The 22,184-nt window shown below is 47.7% G+C and overlaps 1 protein-coding gene across 8 annotated transcripts in view; it reads right to left on the minus strand.

The window, feature by feature from the left end:
• The window catches only part of Pacsin2 (protein kinase C and casein kinase substrate in neurons 2), a 94,417-nt gene that overhangs the window by 18,727 nt on the left and 53,506 nt on the right, over positions 1–22,184 (minus strand). For all 8 annotated transcript variants that reach the window (XM_029547731.1, XM_029547729.1, XM_029547730.1 and 5 more), the window contains exon 2: positions 12,400–12,532. In XM_029547731.1, coding sequence (XP_029403591.1) covers positions 12,400–12,459 — 60 coding nt within the window. In that variant the 5' untranslated portion in view covers positions 12,460–12,532. The remainder of the gene's footprint in view (positions 1–12,399; positions 12,533–22,184) is intronic.

A 22,184-nucleotide genomic window follows, 5' to 3' on the forward strand; every position in this document is an offset into this window, starting at 1 on the left:
TGGGCAGCCTCTCTGCAGTGCTATGGGAGGGAGGTGGGCAGCCTCTCTGCAGTGCTATGGGAGGGAGGTGGGCAGCCCTCTCTGCAGTGCTATGGCACTTCCAAGTCTCTCTTCTCCAGTGCTGAGCTAGCTAAGGGAGGAAGGGGGCTGCTGGAGATGACCTGCAAGAGGGAGACCTTGCAAAAGGACAGATGTGCAGGTATTGCATGCAGATGCAAGAGGAGCAAGAGATGGTGGCTACAATAACTAGAGGAAAAGGCTAGTCCTGGATCCAGAGCTCTAGGAAGGCTGAGGTAACGGCCTCCTGTGGGGCCCAGAGTCTACTTAACAGGAAAGACACCCAGAAGGCAGACAGCCTGGGAAACCAGAGGCCCAGCATGACTCTGGTCCATTTACTAAAGGGTGGAGAGCTTGAACCCTATGGCTAATTATATATTCTTCATATACACTCCCATGCAGCCCAGGCAAGCCTGACTTATCTCCTCGGTAAGGCTGGCAGCTCGGCAGCGTATACGGCTGAAGCTAAGCTGTGACTTAATACCTCAGCTTTTCCTTTTCCTTACCACAAAAAGAAAAACAAACAAAAAAGTAGAACCTCCGCAACACATATTTGCTCCTCTTCGAATAGGGCTTTTGAGAGTTACAGAAGAAAAAATAAAACGTAACTCAGTACCACTGGGTTGGTGGCAAGGGGAACAGGGTGTGGTGAGAATTATGGAATTTTGGTTTAAAAAACAGAAATCTTGTAAGAATATGTATTTATCTTAATTCCAGGTGTGGAGATACGGGTTGCTTCGCAGCAGCTGACTGTGATTTGCCTTGTGCTCTAGCAGAGCTGTGGTTTTGCCAGCTGCAGAAGTTTGTGCAATTGTGTGACATTTGGAATTCTGGGAACTCTTCAGAGGGTATAAAATGCTAGGGCCCTGAGAGGCAGGGTGGGTGGTGTCAGTCGTTAAGGGGGGCTGGCTGCAGTTTGTTAGTAGTTGTGCTCAAAGAAGAAAGAAGAAATTAGATTCAGATAACTCTTTCTCCCATTCTCTCCCCTCCCCTCCCCTCCTCCCTCCCTTCTTTCTTTCCTATCTAGTCATAGGGGGTGAAACTAGGGTATAAAGGGTGGGAAAAAGAAGAACCCACAAAGTAGCTACAGTCAGCTACAACAGAGTCAACCTGAGTCTCTGTGGTAACATGGAACCACACACAGTGTTCATTTGTCACAGCAGTGCTCAACTGGAGATGACGACCCAGACACTTATCTTGGCATCTAGAAACCTGCTCAACTCTTCAGAGGTTAAAGCCCAGAGGAAAAGATTTCAGGAAAAGAAAGAACATCTGCTAATAAGACACAAATTACGCAGCCCAATGGCACACACAGCAGCTATGGCCACACTCAAACAAGAACTCTTGAAGCGTGAAGGACAGCCTCCTAGTGCCCAGTGCAGGAAGGCAGCCTCAGCAAGCCACCATTGCAGGCTGTTAGAGGTGGGTCTGGAGGCGGCAGAAAAATCTGAACGGGGTCCTGGGATTGCTTCTGGGGACAGGTGGTCATACAGATAGGCATAGAGGAGAGAGGAGACAACATGTAACACATCCTACCTCAAGTAAATTACCCAAATGTAGCCAAGGACTACACAGGGAGAGCCTGTGGCCTTGTGCGAACGGTATCAGGCGAAGACCTCAGCCATACTCATGTTCCCACCTGAGTTGCTATGGTCCTGGGGTACTAAGGAAACTCCTACCTGCCCTCCCCAGGGAGGGCCTCGGTGTCACAAGGAACCCAAACCAACAGTACTTCCTCAGCTATCACACAGGGCTAATCTGCAAACGAGAGGAGTGGGGGCTCTCCTCCAGGCAGTGGCCTGGATCTGTGGCCCACACTTCCCTGTTCTCTGGGCAGGCAACGGCCAGCCTTGTCCTCTGCCACAGCCAGGCTCACTTCCTGCACACCAGGCCTGGGCAGACCCAGGTTACAAAAGCTGTGCACTGGGCAAAGCACTAAAGGCCTAGAGCACGTGGAGCAATGTCTCTGCCCATTTTCTTCTAGGTCTTCCACAGTAGGCTCCCACTGGAACCATAAGCAGTAAAGCAACAGAGAAACCAGGAGAGCATGTGAGCCAGTACACGTCTGCAAGGTAAGGTGGCATTTCACATGTCAGACTATGTGAGTGCACACCTGCCATCCCACCCAAAATGACAGATTTCTGTTCAAAACAGACATCCTGAACAACTGCACACTATAAACACTGTCTCCTAACTATGATGTCTAAAATCAATTTGGGGTGCTGGAGAGAAAGATCGGCTGTCAGGAGCTCTTTCCAGAAGACCAAGTTCAGTTCTCAGCTCCTATGTTAGGTGGCTCACAACTGACTAGCTACACAGTGCCATAAGATTCCTTTGGGCCCTGTGGGCACCTATACTACAGTACACAAGCCTGCCTGCTTGCTTGCTTGCCTGCCTGCCTGCCTACCTACCAACACACACACACACACACACACACACACACACACACACACGCGCGCGCACACACAATTTTTTGAAAATCTGCAAGGGGCTTAATTTTAAAATCTTCTACTAAGTCCTAACCGCCATAGTGAGAAAGACAGGGCTACTGCTAGGGTAGATGGGAAAAGGAACACAAAAACACAACAGAACACTTGGGGAGCTCTTTACACTAGCACACTGCAGGGAGAGAGATCTCAAGCTCGGGGCAAAGCAGGACAAAGGCTCTTACAGGATAAAGTAGTGGAAGACAGTCTGTTCTCAACAACCAGGAGGGACTGAAGTTATTAGGGACCCGTACACCTGAACCTTTGGTCCAACAATTTGGTTTCAGGCTAATAACCTCATGTCCCAAGCAGACAGGAGACTATTCCCTGGGGAATAACATGGGATGGGTGGCACAGTAACGAACTAGAAGGCAGATGTGTGGGTCAGAATAGCCTCACCACAAACTAGAAACTGTTTATATAAATAGCAAATGCTTGTACATGAAGCAGGTATAAACAGCTTCAGAAACACAACAATAAAATCTGCACCACTGCGGCAAGGAGGCGAATGGGCAGAAATGGGAAGGAGAGAGGTCAAGAGTGGGACCTGCACTGCCTGGCCCACTGTACCTTGCTTGAGAAATGGCTCAGCCAGTCGTCCCCATAGGCACCTCTCTGGCCACTCAGACTCTGGGGAGTCCAACCGCCAGCACTGGCATCACCTGCACCCCTCCGCTGCCGGAACTTATTCCTCCAACCTGAGTCTTGGCAAATGTTCCAGCTAGGGGTCACATGTGCCCTTGCCAACAGAGAACCCATAACCACAGATTCTCAAGAGTCTCCTCAGGCACGTTGGTCTTGGTCCTTAGCTGAACTAGACTCTCTTAGCCACAAGTGTCATATATCCTATCACTGTGAGCTGCATCACAATACTATTTGTGTTTTGCCAGGCAGGGAGTGACAGTCCCATTGTGACACAGCACCTCATGCACTGTTACTGGGTGGGATTATTAGTGTTCCCATCTTATGAAGAGTTATGACCAACCATGACCCATAGGCTCCTCTGGGTCAATCAGGGAGGATAAGGGGATGCAGAGCAGGGCCAGTGTCCAATCCTATCTCCACTGTATCCCAGTGCAGTGTCATCCCAGGAAGCCCACATTTGTAAGCTACTAAGACAACTTGACACTTTACACTCATAATGAAGGCTCAAGAACCACATCTGCTCCCTCTCATCCCTGGAAGAGGAAAGCATCTGTCAGCAGAAGGCTGGCAACGTCCCTCCAATCAAGCCCATGTTCGGGAACTCAAATGTCTGACCCAATACTGACAGAGGATGTCTACAAGCTACAGCACCTTCTCTGCTGGCTTGGAAGACGCAAGGAATGATGGACCAATGGGCTTTGGGGATGTGCGCTTAATTACAGCTCTGCAGGTGATGACAGTACTGACTAAAAAGCCGTCTGACTTTGTGTTCAAGCCCCTAGGTTCTCTTGGGCCTCTTTCTTCCACCATATCCCAGAGGAACAACACAAAGCATGTGGTGTAGACAGGTCTCTTCTCTGCATTTCTGACTCTGGAGCTGGGGGGCAGGGTGAACACAAAACACTTATGCCCCGTGTCCCGAGGTTCACACTGCAGGCCAGGCTCCCCCCACCAGCTGTAAGTTGCATGACACGGATCTAAGTTCTTTTCTGGCTAGTTCTTCATCTTGTCCACCTAGGGAAGGAGGGAGAAGCAGCTTAGGTGACCTCCAGAGGCCCTGCATGGTTCTGGAATCTTGAAATGAGCTGTGTCTGCCTCTGACACTAGCCAGCCAGCTCCAAATAGACAGTAAGGCATTCCTAATTCTCAGCATCTGACATTCTGGAAACTCCTTCTTGCCACCCATAAATATTTAATAAACATCTGTTGTGTGCCAAGGGCTATGTAAGGCAGAGTGGCGTCAGTGAATAAAATATCACTACGTTAGCCTGATGGGACTTTATGGCCAAACGAATAACATAGTTCTGGAAAGGAACACTCCTCAGGTAGTCAGAGCTGGCCTGGAGACATGAGGTAAGAATGAAGGACCTCGGGCTTCTGGAAGGCTCGGGGCAGGGTAAACAATGCGCAGCACTCTACACTGCAACTCAAGCCAGTGGACATCTGCTACACACGCAGGGTCGTTACCCTCTGTTCTTCATGCCCATAGACGGGGCACCCATAACGTCATCCCAGAGTCTAACCTGGATGGTAGCTACATCTGGATTCTCATTCCACTTGGAAAGAGAGAAGGCTGAGAAGTTGCTAGGATACTTGCCATCATAGATACTGAAGTAGCCTAGAGTCATATTCACAAAGTTCTCAACCCAGGGAGCCTTCCTATCAAGAGTCCAGAAGAATTATCATGTTGGCAGATGGCAATTCTATTTTCTTAAGGTCATCATTGCTGTGATGAAACACCATGATCAAAACTACGTGGGGAGGAATGAGTTTATTCCACTCCCAGTTCAGTATCTAAAGCAGTGAGGACTCCTGCTGGAGTCAGGAGCTGATGCAGACGCCAGGAAGCAGCACATGCTTTCCATGGTTTGCTCAGCCTACTTTCTTACAGAATCCAGGACCACCTGCCTATGGACGGCACCATTCAACATGGGCTAGGCCCTCCTCCATCGATCACCAATTAAGAAAATGCCATCATTACTGGGGTATTCTGTGACAAGACAGCAATGTATATGATCAGTAAGCACACAGAGATAAGCTATTGGCTACTCCTGCTACTTCAGAATTCAGTGGTCTGACTTCTGGGCATGGTGTGTCACACTTCTTATTTAGAAACACAATGTGCCAAAAAGACTGGTTGCCAGGTCATGCCAGAATTTTCTCCTACAGTTCTGACCTCTATATCATTCTGCTTTCCTAAGAGCAGAGCTTCCTGGTCAATGAGTGGACTATGTCAACTGATACACTACAACTAAAGAGATAATACCATAGGTAAATAGATTATAAGAGTTATGATAGCAAAGAGGGTATCGGAGCATGGGAGTTGTATCATTCCAAATTTTAGAATTTTATCTTACTGGAGCCATTAACAAACAGCCAAGGACAAGGTCCTTTGCCCTCCGCCTCTGCTAACAAGAGAGGCTTAGGTATCAATACCTGATAATTTTCATCCCTGGCATTAGAGTCAGTGCAGTGAGCAGGGTAGGCGCTTGCTGCGGACTTGTGGCTGCTCAGTGTCATCTGCTTTACTGCTGCTCACCATTGACCAGGGCCTGTGAGCCGGGTGGGAGTACAGGTGGGCTGCAATCCATTTTCTGGAAAACCACAAGGGAAACCTCTCCCAATGGTAAGTAGTGGCGCTTGTGATTGGCATTTACCTGTTCTTACGCCTTTCCAGGTCACCAAAGGTAACCTCGCAGGCCCTGACACAGGTGCCCAATGTTTATGAGCTGCAGTATTTCTCTTGTCATTTTTTTTTAAATTTAAAGTAAGTAATGCCATGTTAAGATGCTAAGGGAGAGCCTTATTCAGATCCATACATACCTCCCCAATCTATCAATCTGCTCTCTGAGTTGTTTGTGCGCACTCTCCACTACTGTTTGGCCTTGGGATTTTAAGAAATGCCATTAATATGTGAATTTTTCATTAGAGGCAAAAATGTTTAAAGCTGAAGGAGAGGTGAGAAGGGCCACTCCTGCCCTCACAAAACGCTCTAGTGAGCAATGCTACGAGAGACCTTCTCCCCCACCATCGGTGTGGCCATAAGAAGACTGAAGTGTCTACCATGACAAGAACATTTATGCTGACTGAACAAGGCAATATGCATGACATTCATTTGCCACAATACCCCTGGGGACTGACCCCTGCAAAGGTCCTAAAAGGAGAAATGAGGCACAGGCACAGCAAAAAATCTGTTCTGTTTGGAGGAGTTAGAGCAGGAAAACAAATGGTGCTTAAGGACCGTGCAGACTGTTGAAAGCAACCATGCACCCTCACTGCATCCTACCCCAGGGAGGCCACTAAAGGCCGTGACGCTTCTGTGGCAAGAGTGTTTTCTTTATTTAGCATCCTTGGAAGAGAATGATGGGCTCTGATAGTCCACATAAAGACAGAATCTTGTGCTGCTGCTATACAGCTTGCAAAGCTAAAGTATGGAAATCAAAGGAAGACATCATTTTAGTCTTTAGGAAAGTAGAAGGTAACCTAGGAATCAGTTGAGCACAGTAAACACTGTCAATAGGTTAACAGGCTTAAGACTGTGTTTTATGGCTTTAAGTGCAATTTTCAACTCTAAATGTTGTAGAGCTCTCCCTAGAGTGGTTCAAAATTTAAACTCGCAGGTAGTGAGTACTACGTAAGCCTTCCTCCATGGGAGCTGGCATCAGTGAATATTTTATCTGGTCCAGGTATAGGGTCTGAACTAACGGGAAAAGCTCTTTCCGGTGATTTGTCTTAAAACTTAAATGGGCTTCCATGGAGGACAGTGATTATCCAGTCTTCCTGGAAAACCAAATACACTAGCTTGAAACAAAGAATGATTACTGTAAATTAATGGCTGTTAAATCATATAATACTTTCCATTTTCCTTTAGATTTTTTTTTTTTTTGAATGACAAAAATAGGGAGTCTGTTTGTCTCAGGTGTTTCTGGTCTTCTAATTCCTGAACACGCTGCAGTTGTTCTTTAAAGGCCACTGCTCCACCAAACAAGTTCATCTGTTTTCCACTGAGTTTTTATGGGCTCAGGAAGTGACCCCTAATTAGACTTTAGGGCTGCCGCAAGAGCTTCTGTGACAACAATGGCAGTGTGTGTCTGAGTCCCTATTTTTTGACATGCCAGGATCCAATCATCCAGAGTGCACTCTTTACTGGGCCTACCACACTCGTTCTGTAGATCTGCTCTGGCCTCATCTTAAGCAAGATGGCGCCCAGTCCGCTAGCCACCTTAGCCACCTCAGCCACCTTAGCCACCTCAGCCACCTTAGCAGGCTGCACGTCTATGCCACACAGCTTTGGGCTTGAGCCAGACATTTAGTAAAAAGCTTAGTAGGTCCTCTCTTTAAATCTTTGAAATTTGCTGTGTCCCAAGAAGAGAGCAGAGTCTTCCAAGCTCTTAGGGCACACAGATGAACTTGACCAAGATGCTGAGGGGCCCAGGAAGTGCCTGTTCAGCAGGTGTGAGAATGCTCCTTCCCTGTGATGTCTCCATATTCACAGCTACACCTGAATTTCAGTTTCTCCCAGTCTGAAGCCCACACTGATTAGAATAATGTACCTTCCAAATAAATAAAACAATCCTGAGGGCTCATATTCTCAAGCCAGCTGCTTAGAATCCTCTGGCATGTTTAAATTCATGCTTATAGATTCTAGTACCTGTATTACATAGGAGACTGACATCTGTCATCCTGATAAGCGGTCCACTGCAGCTGGTTTGGCTACTTTGTGGGTTCTTTCTTCTCCCACTTTTCTTCATCCCTCTTCTTCTACCCTTTTAACCACCTAATACTTGAGAGAAGGGAAAAAAAGAATAGAGGGGAAAGGGGTGACGTTATCTTTAGACTACTTGCTGCAGATTAGGGATGTTGAGTTCCTTGGGGCAAGTTTGATCTTTGCTGTCGGGATATCTAATTTCTTCTTGTTGTTTCTTCTTTGTTCGTGACTACTTAACAAACTGTGACCAATAGCAACCAGCCAACAACCTCTCTTGGGGCCCTAGCATTTATATATCTTCTGAAAAAAGTCCCCAGAATTCCATAGTCACACAATCTCAGAAACAATCTGCAGCTGGCAAAATCACCCCTCTGCTAGAGAATGAGGGGAATCACAGTCAGGAGCTGCAGAGAGTCTGAAGCAGCCCCATATCCTACACCTGTGATTAAAGTGAAAACATATATAGTATTTCTGTGGGGTTTTTTTCTTTTTTGGTCTTTGAGACACGGTTTCTCTGTGTAGCCCTGGCTGTCCTGGAACTCACTTTGTAGACCAGGCTGGCCTCAAACTCAGAAATCCGCCTGCCTCTGCCTCCCAAGTGCTGGGATTAAAGGCGTGCGTCACTGCTCGGCTATTTCTATGTTTTTTTTTTTTTTTTTTAAAGAGACTAAATTTCTCACTACAGTCCGAAACTGCTGGATGTTTTGAGGTCATGTGGATACCGAGCTAAATGTCTTTGCTGGGTAGGATTTAATTTCACTGGAAAAGGAGAGATCTGGAGTTGCTCATTTGGCCAGCAATCATCACGACTAGCACAAAGCCATGAAAAAGGATCTAAATGTGGTGGCAGGTGAGATTCAGTCACTTTCTTTAGGCTACAGCATCCAAGCAACACACTCAAGGGAGGATATAAGGAAGGGTGCCCAGGCCTTCTTGCTGGAAGTGCCCTCTTTTGTGAAAAGAATTTCTATTAGTGCCATCCTGATTTCTTCTTTGTTGTTTTTTTTTTCTGGTTTTTGTTTGTTTTATTTTTGTTTATTTAAGTTTCAGACATTATTAGAGGCCCCGATTTTCTAAGAATTTGAAATGTTTCAAACATTTGGTGGCTCTAAGCATCTCCTTGCTACTGTGCTGCTCGGCTGAGAAGCCATGATCCAACACCCCTGCTCCCTGGTTCTCCCAACCTCTGGGTCTAGGAAATAGGTGGGTAGAGGGGCACATCACTGACCTTATCTTTATCTGCTACTGGGAAAGTCTAAAGTGCTTTAACTGCAGCCCTCTCCCAGGCACCCAATTATGGCCGTGTAATAATAGGCTAGGAAGGTTCAGGCAAGGAAGCGGGATCTTCTTTTTTTTTCCTCAATGCATTATTCAAAGCTCTCTGCCATTGCTCTAAATCAAAACTACAGGAAACCAAAGATTTATCTGTAGGATCTCAGACCAAAACTTCTCTACTCAGGCATGTGAACTTTAATTCCTTTCTCTTTTAGCAGGCACTTTATTACCTGCATTTGAGTTGCTCTTTGACCCAAAGCCAAATTACACATTCTGTGCCCAGTTTTGCTTTTTAAACCAGGGAATCCCGCTACCCTGGGTACTCATGTCTCCCAAACTGCCTTTGTTACCAGGGCATCTCCTGAAAGACAGCAATGACCATGGGTCAGTCAAAGGTGCAGAGATAACCTCTCCAGAGATGGTTTCAGGGGACAGCAGCGGCTTTATTAAATGTGAGCCACTTACACAGAGGAAGCCTATGACTGTGAGCGCTTAGCACATCACTCAGATCAGACAGTGAGTACTCAGCTCACCAGGAAGCAGCACAGTAAAGGAGATGAGAAGAGTGCAGACTCCTCCATCCACAAGCCGACTACCGGCCACTCATGCTCCTTCAGAGTTCAGTGGTCTGATTTCTGGGCATGGTGTGCCACGCTTCTCATTTAGAAGCTCCGTGTGCAAGAAAATGCATACAGCCCAATCTTATGGAGGCATTCTTACTGAGATGCCCCCCTCTCCAATGATTTTAGCTTGTGTCTAGGTGACATAAAACTAGCCAATCGGGCGTGGTGGCGCACGCCTTTAATCCCAGCACTCCGGAGGCAGAGGCAGGCAGATTTCTGAGTTTGAGGCCAACCTGGTCTACAGAGTGAGTTTCAGGACAGCCAGGGCTACACAGAGAAACCCTGTCATGAAAAACAAAACAAAAAACCTAGCCAGCACATCCATGAGGAGCAACCCACTCCTCAGCTTCCATACTGCTACAAGGCAAGAGAGAACACAAGCCAGGAGGAGGGCTTTGCTGACCCCTTGCTGCAGCCTACAAAATCTTTGGCGACATCCAGGCCCACAGCCCACAGTATTTCGAATACGTTATCACAAGCCCACAGTATCTCAGTAAGACTTGAAGGACTGCAGGGTAGTCTAGTCTTTCTTCCCTATCACAGATGCAACACTGTATTCACACCTTCGGGGGGACCTCTGCTCAAGTGCAGGGCCTCCATCTCAGCAACTTCCTATGACCATCAAACCCCTATTCTGACCCTTCCAACAGGAATGAGTCCTCTGCTGCTTTTGCTCCCATCTTCGACTGATCTTTGGGTTTCTAACTCTGTGGCACTAGTGCTTTAAGAAACCAAACTAAGGGGTACCTGGAAGACTTCACGCCCATGTCTAGCTTTTCAGGGGTCAGATGGTGCTCTCTCATTCTCATTTCTACAGGGTCCTGATGATCTCACACTGAACTTTCTTGTGGCACATGGGTAGGTGTTCCCAGGACCCACCAGGCTGAATCAGACCTCACTGGGCTTCCTGTCCACATGGATGATGCTCTCTCCTTAACCTGCAGGGCCCTAAGACAGCCATGGCTGAACTTATGGGTTTGCTGCAGCAGCTACTGCTGTACAGCAGGCAGCCTCTGTGCCAGCATGGCTCTCTGTGGAGAGTCTAGTTCCCCCATCCCAGATCCAGATGTGCGGTTCCAGCCTCACAGTTCTGCCATCCTCTGTTCCTGGAACTGGTCGTCAGAGGAAGGGCAAGAAAATGGGGCTCACCACTCAGCAAAGAGAAGAGAGCAATTTACTGCTCAGCAACGGAAAGGGAAGGAAATGGGGTTTACTGCTCAGCAGAGGGAAGAAAGGAAGTGGGGTTTGTTGCCTGGTAAAGGAATCCCTTGCCCTCTGATTATTTAAAAGTGCAAACACCTGTGAAAAAATTTAAAGATATCCGAATTATCAATCTTTACTCAGCTATTCAAACTGACAACCTTAAAAATGAATAATGTGGAACCCCTAAACTCTTAATTGTTGGATCCTAATTCTAAAAAAGCAGAATACATGATATAAGAAGGGAAAGATGTATTTAAACAATCACGGCCTTCTCGCTTGGAACCCAGGACAGAAAAGCGCTAATGAAGTCTGGCCCTCTCCTATCTTTTCAAACCTGAGGATCACTAGTTTCCTATAACAGCAGGTGACGGTTTTTCAGACACACTAACTCGGCAAACACCTGGACTGCACCATCCCCTCCCCCCCCTCCTGTGTCAGAAGGCATCACACCTGGACTGCACACCCCCGTCCACCCTGGACCCTCCTGTGTCAGAAGGCATCTACGCTGAAGACCCCATTCCAGCTCAGCTTGCAGCCTCTCTTGGGGCCAGTATTAGCCCTCTGTTATAGATACTCTGATGCTCAGGGAAAGTAGGCAATGTGCCCAAGGTCACATAGCTGTCACTGTATAGCTGGGGTCAAAGTTGACATGCCATCTGGCTGCAAGCTCAGTCCTCCTCACTCTGTCCCATGCAGCCCAGAATGGAAACAAAGTTGCAGTTTTTTCCATGAGGGTAAAATATGGTTAAGAGTTTACTTTCATGGCTGAAGTCAAGTGTCAGGACTCCTGCCTGGCATGCAGGAGGTGCAGAGTTCCATTCCTAGTGCCACTATCACCAAGCAGCTTTTCTTTAGTAGACAGGAAAAATAAGTGGGGTGAGGGAGAATAACTTCTAAAAACAAAGCTAGTCACAAGATAATTTTGTCAGGAAGGGAGTTCCCAGGCTACAGGCTGCAGACGGATGCTCTATCAAGAACCAGGCCTTTGTGCAGCCCTCTGGTCGCTTGCCTGCACTATAAAAAATAATGTTCTATCATGGCCACTCATGTAAAAGCTGTCTGTGAGATTGAGAGGGGCTGCCACTGTGTGTTGTTGCCCATTGGGCTAGACACCCAAGAACATAAGAGCACAAACCATCATCAATTCCATTAAAAAACACCCCTTGGCTGGGGAAGATCAGACATTCCAGGTGAGTAAGCCCCCACCTCTACTGAGGATTAAAACACTCTAGCATTCCCTAAAACCCAGTCTAGTGCCTTAGTCTCCTCCACAACCCATTTGATAGCAGGTGCCCAGCTGATTCTGAGTTACGTTCCTCTCCTCCTGGCTTTACCAACACCACAAAGGTACACTGGATGCCAGCAACCTTGGATCTGCATGCATCAGAAGGGGAGGCATTACCTCCCAGAAGCTGTCGCTGGACACTTCCACACCCACAGAGTCATCGTAGGTGACAGACATTTCTGCAGAGGACGAGGGGGTGGCAGCAGACACTCCAGTTCAGGGGTCAGATGTGCAAAACCTGCAGACAGACCTAGGGAAGGAAAACAAACAGCTGTAGTCTTCACAGTCTAGGACAGAAGGCCTGGCGTCTTTACTGAATACACGGTACCATCCTCAGCACAGCACACCGGTCTCTCCAGGCATCAGGCCCAGCTTCTCTTCCCTGCCCTGCTGTGCCAGCGAGTGTCAGTTCACGAAGGCTCCCAAGTATCCCGAGCCTGCAGAGCTCTAGGTCTCTGTGTGTCCACTGTGACTCCACTGTCACCAGTGTACAGGGCCACCACAGCAGCTCTTCTGAAAGCCAGCCATAGTCAAATATGGATGAGGGTGCTTCACTCACATGGCATGAAGTTGGTGCGATGGCTAGTCTTGGTTGTCAAGGTGACTACATCTAGAATTAACTGAAATTCGAGGGGATGGGTGCACCTGTTAGGAATTTGTTTTCCTTTCTTTTTCTTTCTTTTTTCTCCCCGAGACAAGATTGCTCTGTGTAGCCCTGGCTGTCCTGGAACTCACTTTGTAGACCAGGCTGTCCTCTAATTCAGAAACCCGCCTGCCTCTGCCTCCCAAGTGCTGGGTGCCACCACTGCCACCCTGGCCATCCTAGAGCTCATCTTATAGACCAGGCTGGCCTTAAATTCAGAGATCCATCTGTCTGTGTCTGCTTCCTGAGCACTGGGACTAAAGGTGCTGGGACAACCACACCTGGAGAGATTATTTTCTTGATTAAATCATTTGAAACAGAACACTCACATCTTCTAGAGGCAGGCTACACTAAGGACATGGAAGGAGGAAGCTGTTGCTCTCTGCCTTCTTGCTCTTGCTGACCAGTCCACTCCTTCACTGGTAACAGAGCCTACTTTGGGATTCTGGCGTATACTATAGACCAGCTGAGACATCCAGCCTCATGGACCAAACAACTACTGGATTCCTGATCTGGAGAGAGACACTATTGTCAGATTAGCTAGCTGGGCCAGAGCCTATAAGCTACATTAATAAAGTGTGTATGTGTACGTGTGTGTGTGTGTGTGTGTGTGTACGTGTATGTGTGTGTTCATGTTATTCCTGTAGAGAACCCTGACTAATACAGTTAGCAATGACAATTAAAGGTTACCTGACACAACAAAAGTGTCCACCCTGCAAACTGCCCAAAGATGAGAAACACTAGGTTCTAGACCTGGGGTTTGGTTAGTTATTGGTTCTGGGACTGTCAGCTTCTCTTACTCAAGGAGCGGACTGGTGGCCACCTGCTGCCAGGAGCTTTAGGTGTTCCTCAGGAATGCACTCATCCTGTGAGGCCTCAGTAGATCAGGGAGAGAAAGGGGAAGGAGTTTGTCTAGCTCAGGAGCAGGGTGACAAACAAAGGCTCCAGCAGGGTGCTATGCCCACAGGGGCTAGCTGAAGCAGCCTCCTGGTGGACTGAGCAGTAGCTCACTGCGGGTCTGACTAGAGATTCTCTCTCCGAGGCCTGGTGTAAACTGCAGGTGTTATCCCTGGATTGTCTTCATCAATTCACACTGTTATTTATCATCAATTCTTAATCTTTTAAAAATATTTCATTTTTTCCCCAGACAATGGTGACACATGCCTTTAATCCCAGCACTCAGGAGGCAAAGGATCTCTAAATTCCAGGCAAATCTGGTCTATAGAGTGAGTTCCAGGACAGCCAAGGCAACACAGAGAAACCCTGTCTCATAAATAAATAAATAAATAAATAAGGATGGATGGCTGGATGGATGGTGGGGAGGGGAAGAGGGAGGAGAAAGGGAATGTACATACGTGAGTACCAAACTCCCACCCTGTGCCATCACTCTGGCCCCCCAGTCAGAGCAGCAGAGTCTATGCGTCAGGTTCTCTTGCTGCAGCTAGTGCTTTGCTGTGACCTTCTCAGGAGTGCCTTTTGCTGATGCCACTCACCTTTGCTCTCTTACATCTGTGGTGTGTGTTTTTCAGTTTCCTTTTCTTATCCAGGAATGATAGAGATATGATAAGACACCTGAGTCACTTCTGACTTCTTCCCATGTAGAGGTCAAATTGTTCCAAAGCTGTTTGCTGGGGTTTCTCTCCCTCATTCTTTGTCTTATCCAGTATTCACTGCTGTACCAGAGTCTCGAAGGACCCCCAACCCCACCCCCATCCATTCCTCCAGAGCAGCTAGCCATAGTCCTGTGTATCTCCAAATACAACCATTCAGCTTGTTTCTTTAGTTTCACCAAACAACAGAGTCTGCTTCCTGTCTATCTGGTGGTGGAAGTGGATCAAGACAAAGAATGGCATCTCTGGGGCTGGTGAGATGGCTCAGTGGGTAAGACCACCCGACTGCTCTTCTGAAGGTCCTGAGTTCAAATCCCAGCAACCACATGGTGGTTCACAACCATCCGTAATGAGGTCTGACGCCCTCTTCTGGTGTGTCTGAAGACAGCTACAGTGTACTTACATATAATAATAAATAAATCTTTAAAAAAAAAAAAAAGAATGGCATCTCTGGAAATCTGTAACTGGTAATGTGACAGAATTAGCACTCAGACTTCAGCATCACACAGGGGCATCCTGTAGCTCTGAAAGTCTGAGTGCTTTCATAGACCAGATGTGATCAGCACTGCTGAGTCAACATGGCAGGATGACTCAGCACAATTCCTAGGCCCACGTGAGTCACCAGCCACAGCTAGGCAGAGCAGGTCAGGAGGAAGAGCAGAAGGAAAGAGAACTGGAGCATCAGGAGTCATCTTATACACGAAGGGTCTACTATACCAACCACTGCTGCTGGCTCTCATTCATTAGTAACTACTGTAGGCAGGTCTCACTCATCCATCCATCCATCCATCCATCCAATAAATATAATTCTAAGTCTCAGGAACAGGCCAGAGTCAGGGATACAAACAGCCCATGGGCTATACCTTAATTTTCTTAAATATAGCTGCATGTAGTACCGTACGCCTAACCCCAAGCTTCTCGGGAAACTAAAGCAAAGATTCCTTGGATCCAGAGGTTCAAAGTTACCCTAGGCAACATAGTAAGACCCTGGTCAAAATGTAAGTACATAAATAAATAGTAATCTTAATTCTAGCCTGGGCTAGAATGGGAACTAAATAAAGGACTAGCTATTAATCAAATGCAAACAGAAGAAATGTTTTACCCTTTGATGCTGTAAGCTAAATAAAACTGGTAATTACTGACAATCACAACCAAAATCTAAGGATGCGAGCTGGAGAGACGGCTCAGAGGTAGGAGAACCGGCTGTTCAAGAGGGCCTGGGTTTGACTCCCAGAACCCACATGGCGGCTGTCTGTAACGCCAGGTCCAGAGGGTCTGGCCTTCAAAAGCATCAGACAGGCATGTGGTGCACAGACATATACATGTAGGCAAAACAATACATATAAAAAAATTTCTAAGGACGTTTTATATTTATACAAGATAAATTTATTTACACAAATAAGCTACATATTTATACAAGGCAAGAAAAACTGGTGGTTTTAAAGTTGAACAGCCTCCCCTTTATAAGCTCACATTTCAACACTTGGTTTCCAGTTGGTGGAACTGTTTGGGAAGGGTTAAGTGTGCCATTGTTGGAAAAGATCTGTCACTGGTGGGGAGCTCTGAGGTTTCAAAAGACTTTGACTCCCAGCGTTCTCTCTGTGCTTCTGGCTGTGGATCTTCGAGATGTAAGCACTCAGCCTGGCATGGTGGCACATCCCTTTAATCCTAGTACCCAGGAGGTAGAGGAGGACCTCTGTGAGTTTAGCTCCAACCTATTCTACAAAGTGAGTTCCAGGAGCACCAGGATGCATAGAGATATATAACTAAGAACACTTATAGTTACAGAGAAACAGCTCTAAGGTAAGACAGCCGGGCACAGGACATAACCATATCCAAAAGGGCTTCCAGATCAAAATCCCCTCTTGCCCAAACTCTCTTCTAATGGGATCCTAATACTAGAGCCATCCCTTATGGATGAGAACCAGCTATCAACAAGGACAGGTAAGTGATACCCCAAAAGAACCACACATAACTCCATAGATTGATAGTCAAAGATTATCAAGGAAGTAACTAGAACAGCTGTCTGATGATATCACTCATGTATTTAGTTGCTAAGCAATGGCTAAATTATGCTCCCAAAGAAGGCTCTTATTCTGGAGGCAGCCATGTCTGTGTCAAATACAGCAAGCCTGCTTTAGCCAGTTATAAGTCTTTTGTTCTTTGTGGAAGTACATGGTAAGAATATGGAGCTGCCATGTTCTGCACACCTCTTAGAACCAACAGGTAGTCTATGCTGAGCCTATGCAGCAAGTTTCTTGATCCTCAAAACCTCTACACACATGTGCTCCTAATGTCACTTTACAGGCAGGCAACTAAGTGTCCAGGATTCAAACCACTGTTCCAGCACCTGCTGTGGTTGAATATAGCACCGTATCCTCCAGAGGCTGTGCTGAAGGTCTGCTACCCAGCTGGTGTTCCGATCATGCAGAGGACTCTGGTGACATCAACACATTAATCCCCAAAACTGCTTTTGCTCTAAGACTAAGAACATAATGACATCATTTGGAGGAAGGAGGTCACTGGGAACACGTCCTGGCCCTTTCTCTCTCTCTGCTTCGCTGCCCCTATGGAGATGAGCAGGACGGAAACCAAGAGCCAAACCAAGCCTTTACTCCCAGTACAGTTTTCTCAGACATCTGTCACAGTGGCAGATGGGGGAGGGGAAGAGAAAGAGAAAAACAAAACCCTAACATAGTCACTCTACAATGCCTGCTGCATGTGTACCCACCCTCCTCAGACTCGTGTGCTGCAGGCCTGGAGGCCACTCCTTCAGAAGCAGAAGCTGTGGCTCTGGGCCTTCCTGCTGACAGTGGTGGGAAAGCATGCGTCCTCATGAGTCACAGCCCTCCTCTGTGGCACTAAGGGGCTCAGATGGGCTTTAAGGTGTGGTTGAGTGGTAGACTGCAGGCCCAAGTTCAGGAGTGCAGTGAGGATAACAGTTACTAAAGAACTCCAGAAAAGCACAAAAGCACAAAAAGCTATTACCGCTCTTTCTAAAAATGGACTGGGTCTAGCATATGGTTTGTGCAGTTCACACTCTGGTATTCAGAATGACTTCTTCCTAAAGGTCTCCATCCCGTCAGCCATCAGCTGGGAGGACGGGGGCACACACTGCACATTAAGAACTTCAATACAAGTTTAGGGGGGTGAGCGAGTGACTTGGAGGGCGCACAGGACTCCCAGCTAAGGGCTCCTCCCTTATGGACCTCTTAGAGGGATGCAGGGCTTCTGCAGGCACTCAGTGAGCTGCCCATCACACTTGAGACAATGGACAGTGCCTCAGCCCAGCTCTTCCCAGAGGCCTCAACATCCCAGTTACATAAGGGGCAAGGACAGCGTAGGCCACTGACAAAGCCAGCTTGAGGTATGAAGGGTTGTCTGAGCTCATGGTTTGATGACACAATCCGTTAGTGAGAGAGATACCCCGGTGTGAGTCAGCTGGCCACACTGCATTCATAGCCTGGAGAGCAGAGATGGGACTCAACTAACTTCCTCCTTTTTATTCAGTCTAGGACCCCCACCCACTGGACTGGACTGCCCACATTTAGAGTAGGCCTTCCTTTCTCAGCTAAGACTGGATACGCCCTCACAGACATGACTAGATGTATGGATACACCCTCACAGACATGACTAGATGTATGTTTCCTAGGTGATTCTAAATCCAGTCCAGTTGATGGTACAATGAACATACAACCTGCCAGCAAGAAACTCTTAATTTAAAAAGCCACACTGGTGGCCAACGCCTGAATTCCCAGCACTTAGGAAGCCCAAGAGGCAAAAGAACTGCTGAGCTCAAGGCAGCCTGGGCTGGAGAACATGCCCCAGGCCACCTGAGCCACAATGTGAGACCCTAAGGCCAGCACACAGTAAGCCCTCCTTAGACAGTTATTAAGCAATCCTGTTTAAGAGGAACTCCTTAGAAATCCAGGAGCAAGAATGTGGCAAGAGTGCCTAGGTCCCTACTTCCAGTGACTTTGCTGCTGTACAATGTCACACATGTCCCAGAGCCAGTCTTTTGCCAGCATGCAGAAGCTTAGAGGTTAACAGAGGAGCTCACAGCTGCCTTTGGCCCCAGCTGGAGGCTGGCATAGCCTCCTCCTACCATTTCAGGCCTGATAACAGGTGTCAGGTACACAAAGGGTGTGTTACATAAGACGTCTTTCTAGCTTCCCTTTAATCCCTTTAGTTCATTCCAGAGGGAAAACCAAGAGGCCTTCCTGAGGCCTACAGGCTACTGCAGAAAGCAAGGCGGTCCAAGAGCTGTGCTTGCCTGTCTCCCCTGAAAGACAAGAGGAAGCTCTCCTCTGAAATCCCTGCCAAGCACTAGCCCCAGAGGGCAGCAGTGGTACCCACACGGCCTTCCCAGGCCGCTTTCTGTCCCGTGGGTACACAAACTTCTTTCTTACTCATTACCTGCATAGAATAGTCTTCAGTCCCTAGGAAATGTCTGCCTCTTCTGAGTCACTGTGCAGCCCCAGGGTGAGGTGGGCAGCCAGCAGTCTTTAAACAAGTACACAGTAAGCCACTCACTCCACAAACATCTACCACATACTAGCAACTGTCCTAAACTGCTGACAAACTCAGTCTCTGTCCTCCTGGAGCTGATACCCCCTAGGGTACCCTGTCACACAGCTAAGTGACATAGCCACACAGTGTGCTAAATTGTAGGACAGAGGAAATATAGGTGCTAGGGAAAGAAGTGTGAGGGACAGGGGCTTGATGAGATCAAGTATGGCCTCAGAAGACTCCAAAAGACGGGAAGTAGGGACAGGTACCTCTCAGTAAAGGGACAGGAGAGTGACGGGCCTGCCATGTACTAGGCACCAAAAGCTGCAGAGGGACCAATGGGATCTCACCTACAGGATGCACAGGAACTTGGACTGGACCTCTGCGCTCAGCTTTTCAGAACTAAAACCTCGCATTAAGACATGCTGTTTAAAACCAAGCATGGGGCAGTTAAGAGCATTTACTGCTCTTGCAGGTGACGCCAGTTTGGTTCCCAGGATCCATGTCAGACAGCTCACAACCACCGAAACATCTAGCTCCAGGGGGATCCTATCTGTCTGGCCTCTTTGGGCATCTGTACCACATACACATGTCCCCTTTCCCTCACACATACATTCACATAATTAAAAGTAAATCTTAAAAAAACAAAGCCCAAGCTTGTATATTTTGTATCTGTCCTTAGCTCTGCACAATATCCAACCTCAATGTGAGAAGTTACCATCTATCCTGAGACCTGCTTCAGCTGCAAGTTTACCCTATTGATAAGCTCAGCCAGGAGAGCCAAGAGTTCACTGTGGGACAAAACTGAACACTCAGAGCTACTTTGGTGTCCATCAAATGCTGATGCTGTAGCGGGGAGAAGCGACTCAGAGGCTGAGGAAGTAGAAGCGACAAGGTCAGCTTTCCCAACAGTAAGCTCCTGTCTGAGAAAGGAGAGAAAGATGAGAAGAGACCTAAAAGGAGAAGAGGAAACACACTTGAAGCATGGGGCACCAGGCAGCCAGCACAAGGGCTGTGCAGAGATGGGAACACAGGCAGCTACAGTGCAGCAGTGTATGTGTCCTGCTGGGCGGCAGCAACTGTGACCTCTCAAAGCTCATGGCTGCACAGTCCTCACTCAGACACATGTTCCCCTGGCATGGGAAGACTCTACTGTTAACAGCCTTCTGAGCTATTTGAAATGTCATCCAATCACACAAAATGCTTTTGAAAGAAATACAAAACAGGCAAAGACATTTTGTTTTCTGAATGACGCCATGTTGGGATGAAGGGTGGTCCCACATGGCCACATTCCAGGACAAGCCTCACAGCTTCAAGAGAGATCTTCCCATGTGCTGCTGCTAGGCTGCCCTCTCCCCCACCCCCACACTCCCAGGGAGATCACCAGCTCCTCTCCCCAGCTGCTCTCTGGTGTCATCACTGCCACTGTCACTTCTGCCCTACATGTCTGCTGTCATGTCTCTGAGCAGTCCTCCCAGCATCTCTAACTCTCAGCACTGTGACCTGCTCAGAGTCTAGGTCAGCCCAGTGACCATGCATGCCCCTCCAGGGCCTCCACAGCTCCAGCTCTGCTCCATTCCCACCAAACTGTCAGTCCCTAAGCCTCACCCTCCCACCCCACCCCCATTCCCCAGAGCACACAGCTCTGACCAAGTAGGTACTCCACTGGCACTGCACTGCAGGTACAGCCAGTTCACGCCTCCTATCTACAATGTCCTTCCTGCACCACAGACCTGGGTGAGGCAGGCAGCATCCTAGCCTCAAACTCCTACTCAAAACCACTTTCAATGTCTAACACCTTTTTTTATTTTGTCTGTCTGTCTGTCTGTCTGTCTGCCTGCCTGCCTATCAACAGGGTCTCTCTACATAGCCCTAGCTCTCCTGAAACTATGTAGTTAGGTTAGCCCCAAACTCACAGAACTCCATCTACCTCTGCTTCCTGAGGGTTGGGATTAAAGGTCTCCACCACCGCACCACAAATGGGAACCCCGAGGACACGGGTCTGTATCGCTGCCCTCTTCTTCACTGCCTTCACTGGAGCATCCACGTTTCTTTGGATACCTCACTGTGCTAAAAGTTGTCAGACATTTTAGGGGAGCTGAAGTCTAAGTGACTTTGACTCAGGGAGATGAGATCCACAGAAGGAAACAATTTGAAGAGGTTTTAACTCCAGTGGCTAGAATTGCTTTATCAATACACCTGCTCCCTTCCCATTTTATTCTATGTTCTTTTCTTCAGTCCTTCTAAAGGCTGAAAGAGAGCCCAGCACTACCATACTCATCATAAGTGGGTTTAGTGGCTCAACAATGAAAAGCTCAGGCTCTGCTCCCTCCAACCACACAGGCAACCCTCCAGCCCAGCGGAGGCCCTCTGCTGCCAGCTTCAGTGTGTATCCACTCAGTCCCTTAGAAAGAAGGACAGGGGTCCTGCACTCAAGCCACCTGGCACATGCTGGCTGCTCAGGCCTGAGCTAACACATGGCCTCACACCATAGGTTAAGAAGAAACACATGTTTCAACTCAGCTACCTGGCACAACCTATTTTGCTTCCAATGACTTCATCTGGAAAAGGGAACATTCCTTAAAGGAAGTGATAGAGATCAGCAAATAAAGTGATTCCTCTGTCTGTCTGTCTGTCTCTCTCTCTCTGGAACGCAGTGTGGAGCACTCAACAATGAGCAGGGAAACTGACCATCAAAAAATGCTGGATTCGAAAGGCTGCTTCTTAAGTGGAGCTGCCTGAGACCCAACACTTGGTTCCCCCCCCATGTCCCCCACCTGCCAGAGTACTTGCCAGTCTAAACAATGAGGGTTTAGAGGAGGAGTATAGTTTTTAATTCTTTTCTTCCAAGAAGCATTTCTCTGAAGATGTAGTTGCCTTGGAAACTACTGCCTGAAAACTAAGTTGGCTAGAAAGGATTTTTAAACCATGTATGACACAGGCCAGCCCATCAAACTACAGAGTGGGCTGGTAAGAGCCAAGCAACTTTAGGAGCTCCTTGAGGGCACAGAACCATTTTTCTGAAAATAAACACTCTTAAAAACCTCAATTAGGGGCTGGAGAGATGGCTCAGTGGTTAAGAGCACTGACTGCTCTTCCGAAGGTCATGAGTTCAAATCCCAGCAACCACATGGTGGCTC

This window comes from Mus pahari, chromosome 17 (genome assembly GCF_900095145.1).
Source record: "Mus pahari chromosome 17, PAHARI_EIJ_v1.1, whole genome shotgun sequence".
In the NCBI taxonomy this organism is placed as follows: Eukaryota; Metazoa; Chordata; class Mammalia; order Rodentia; family Muridae; genus Mus; species Mus pahari.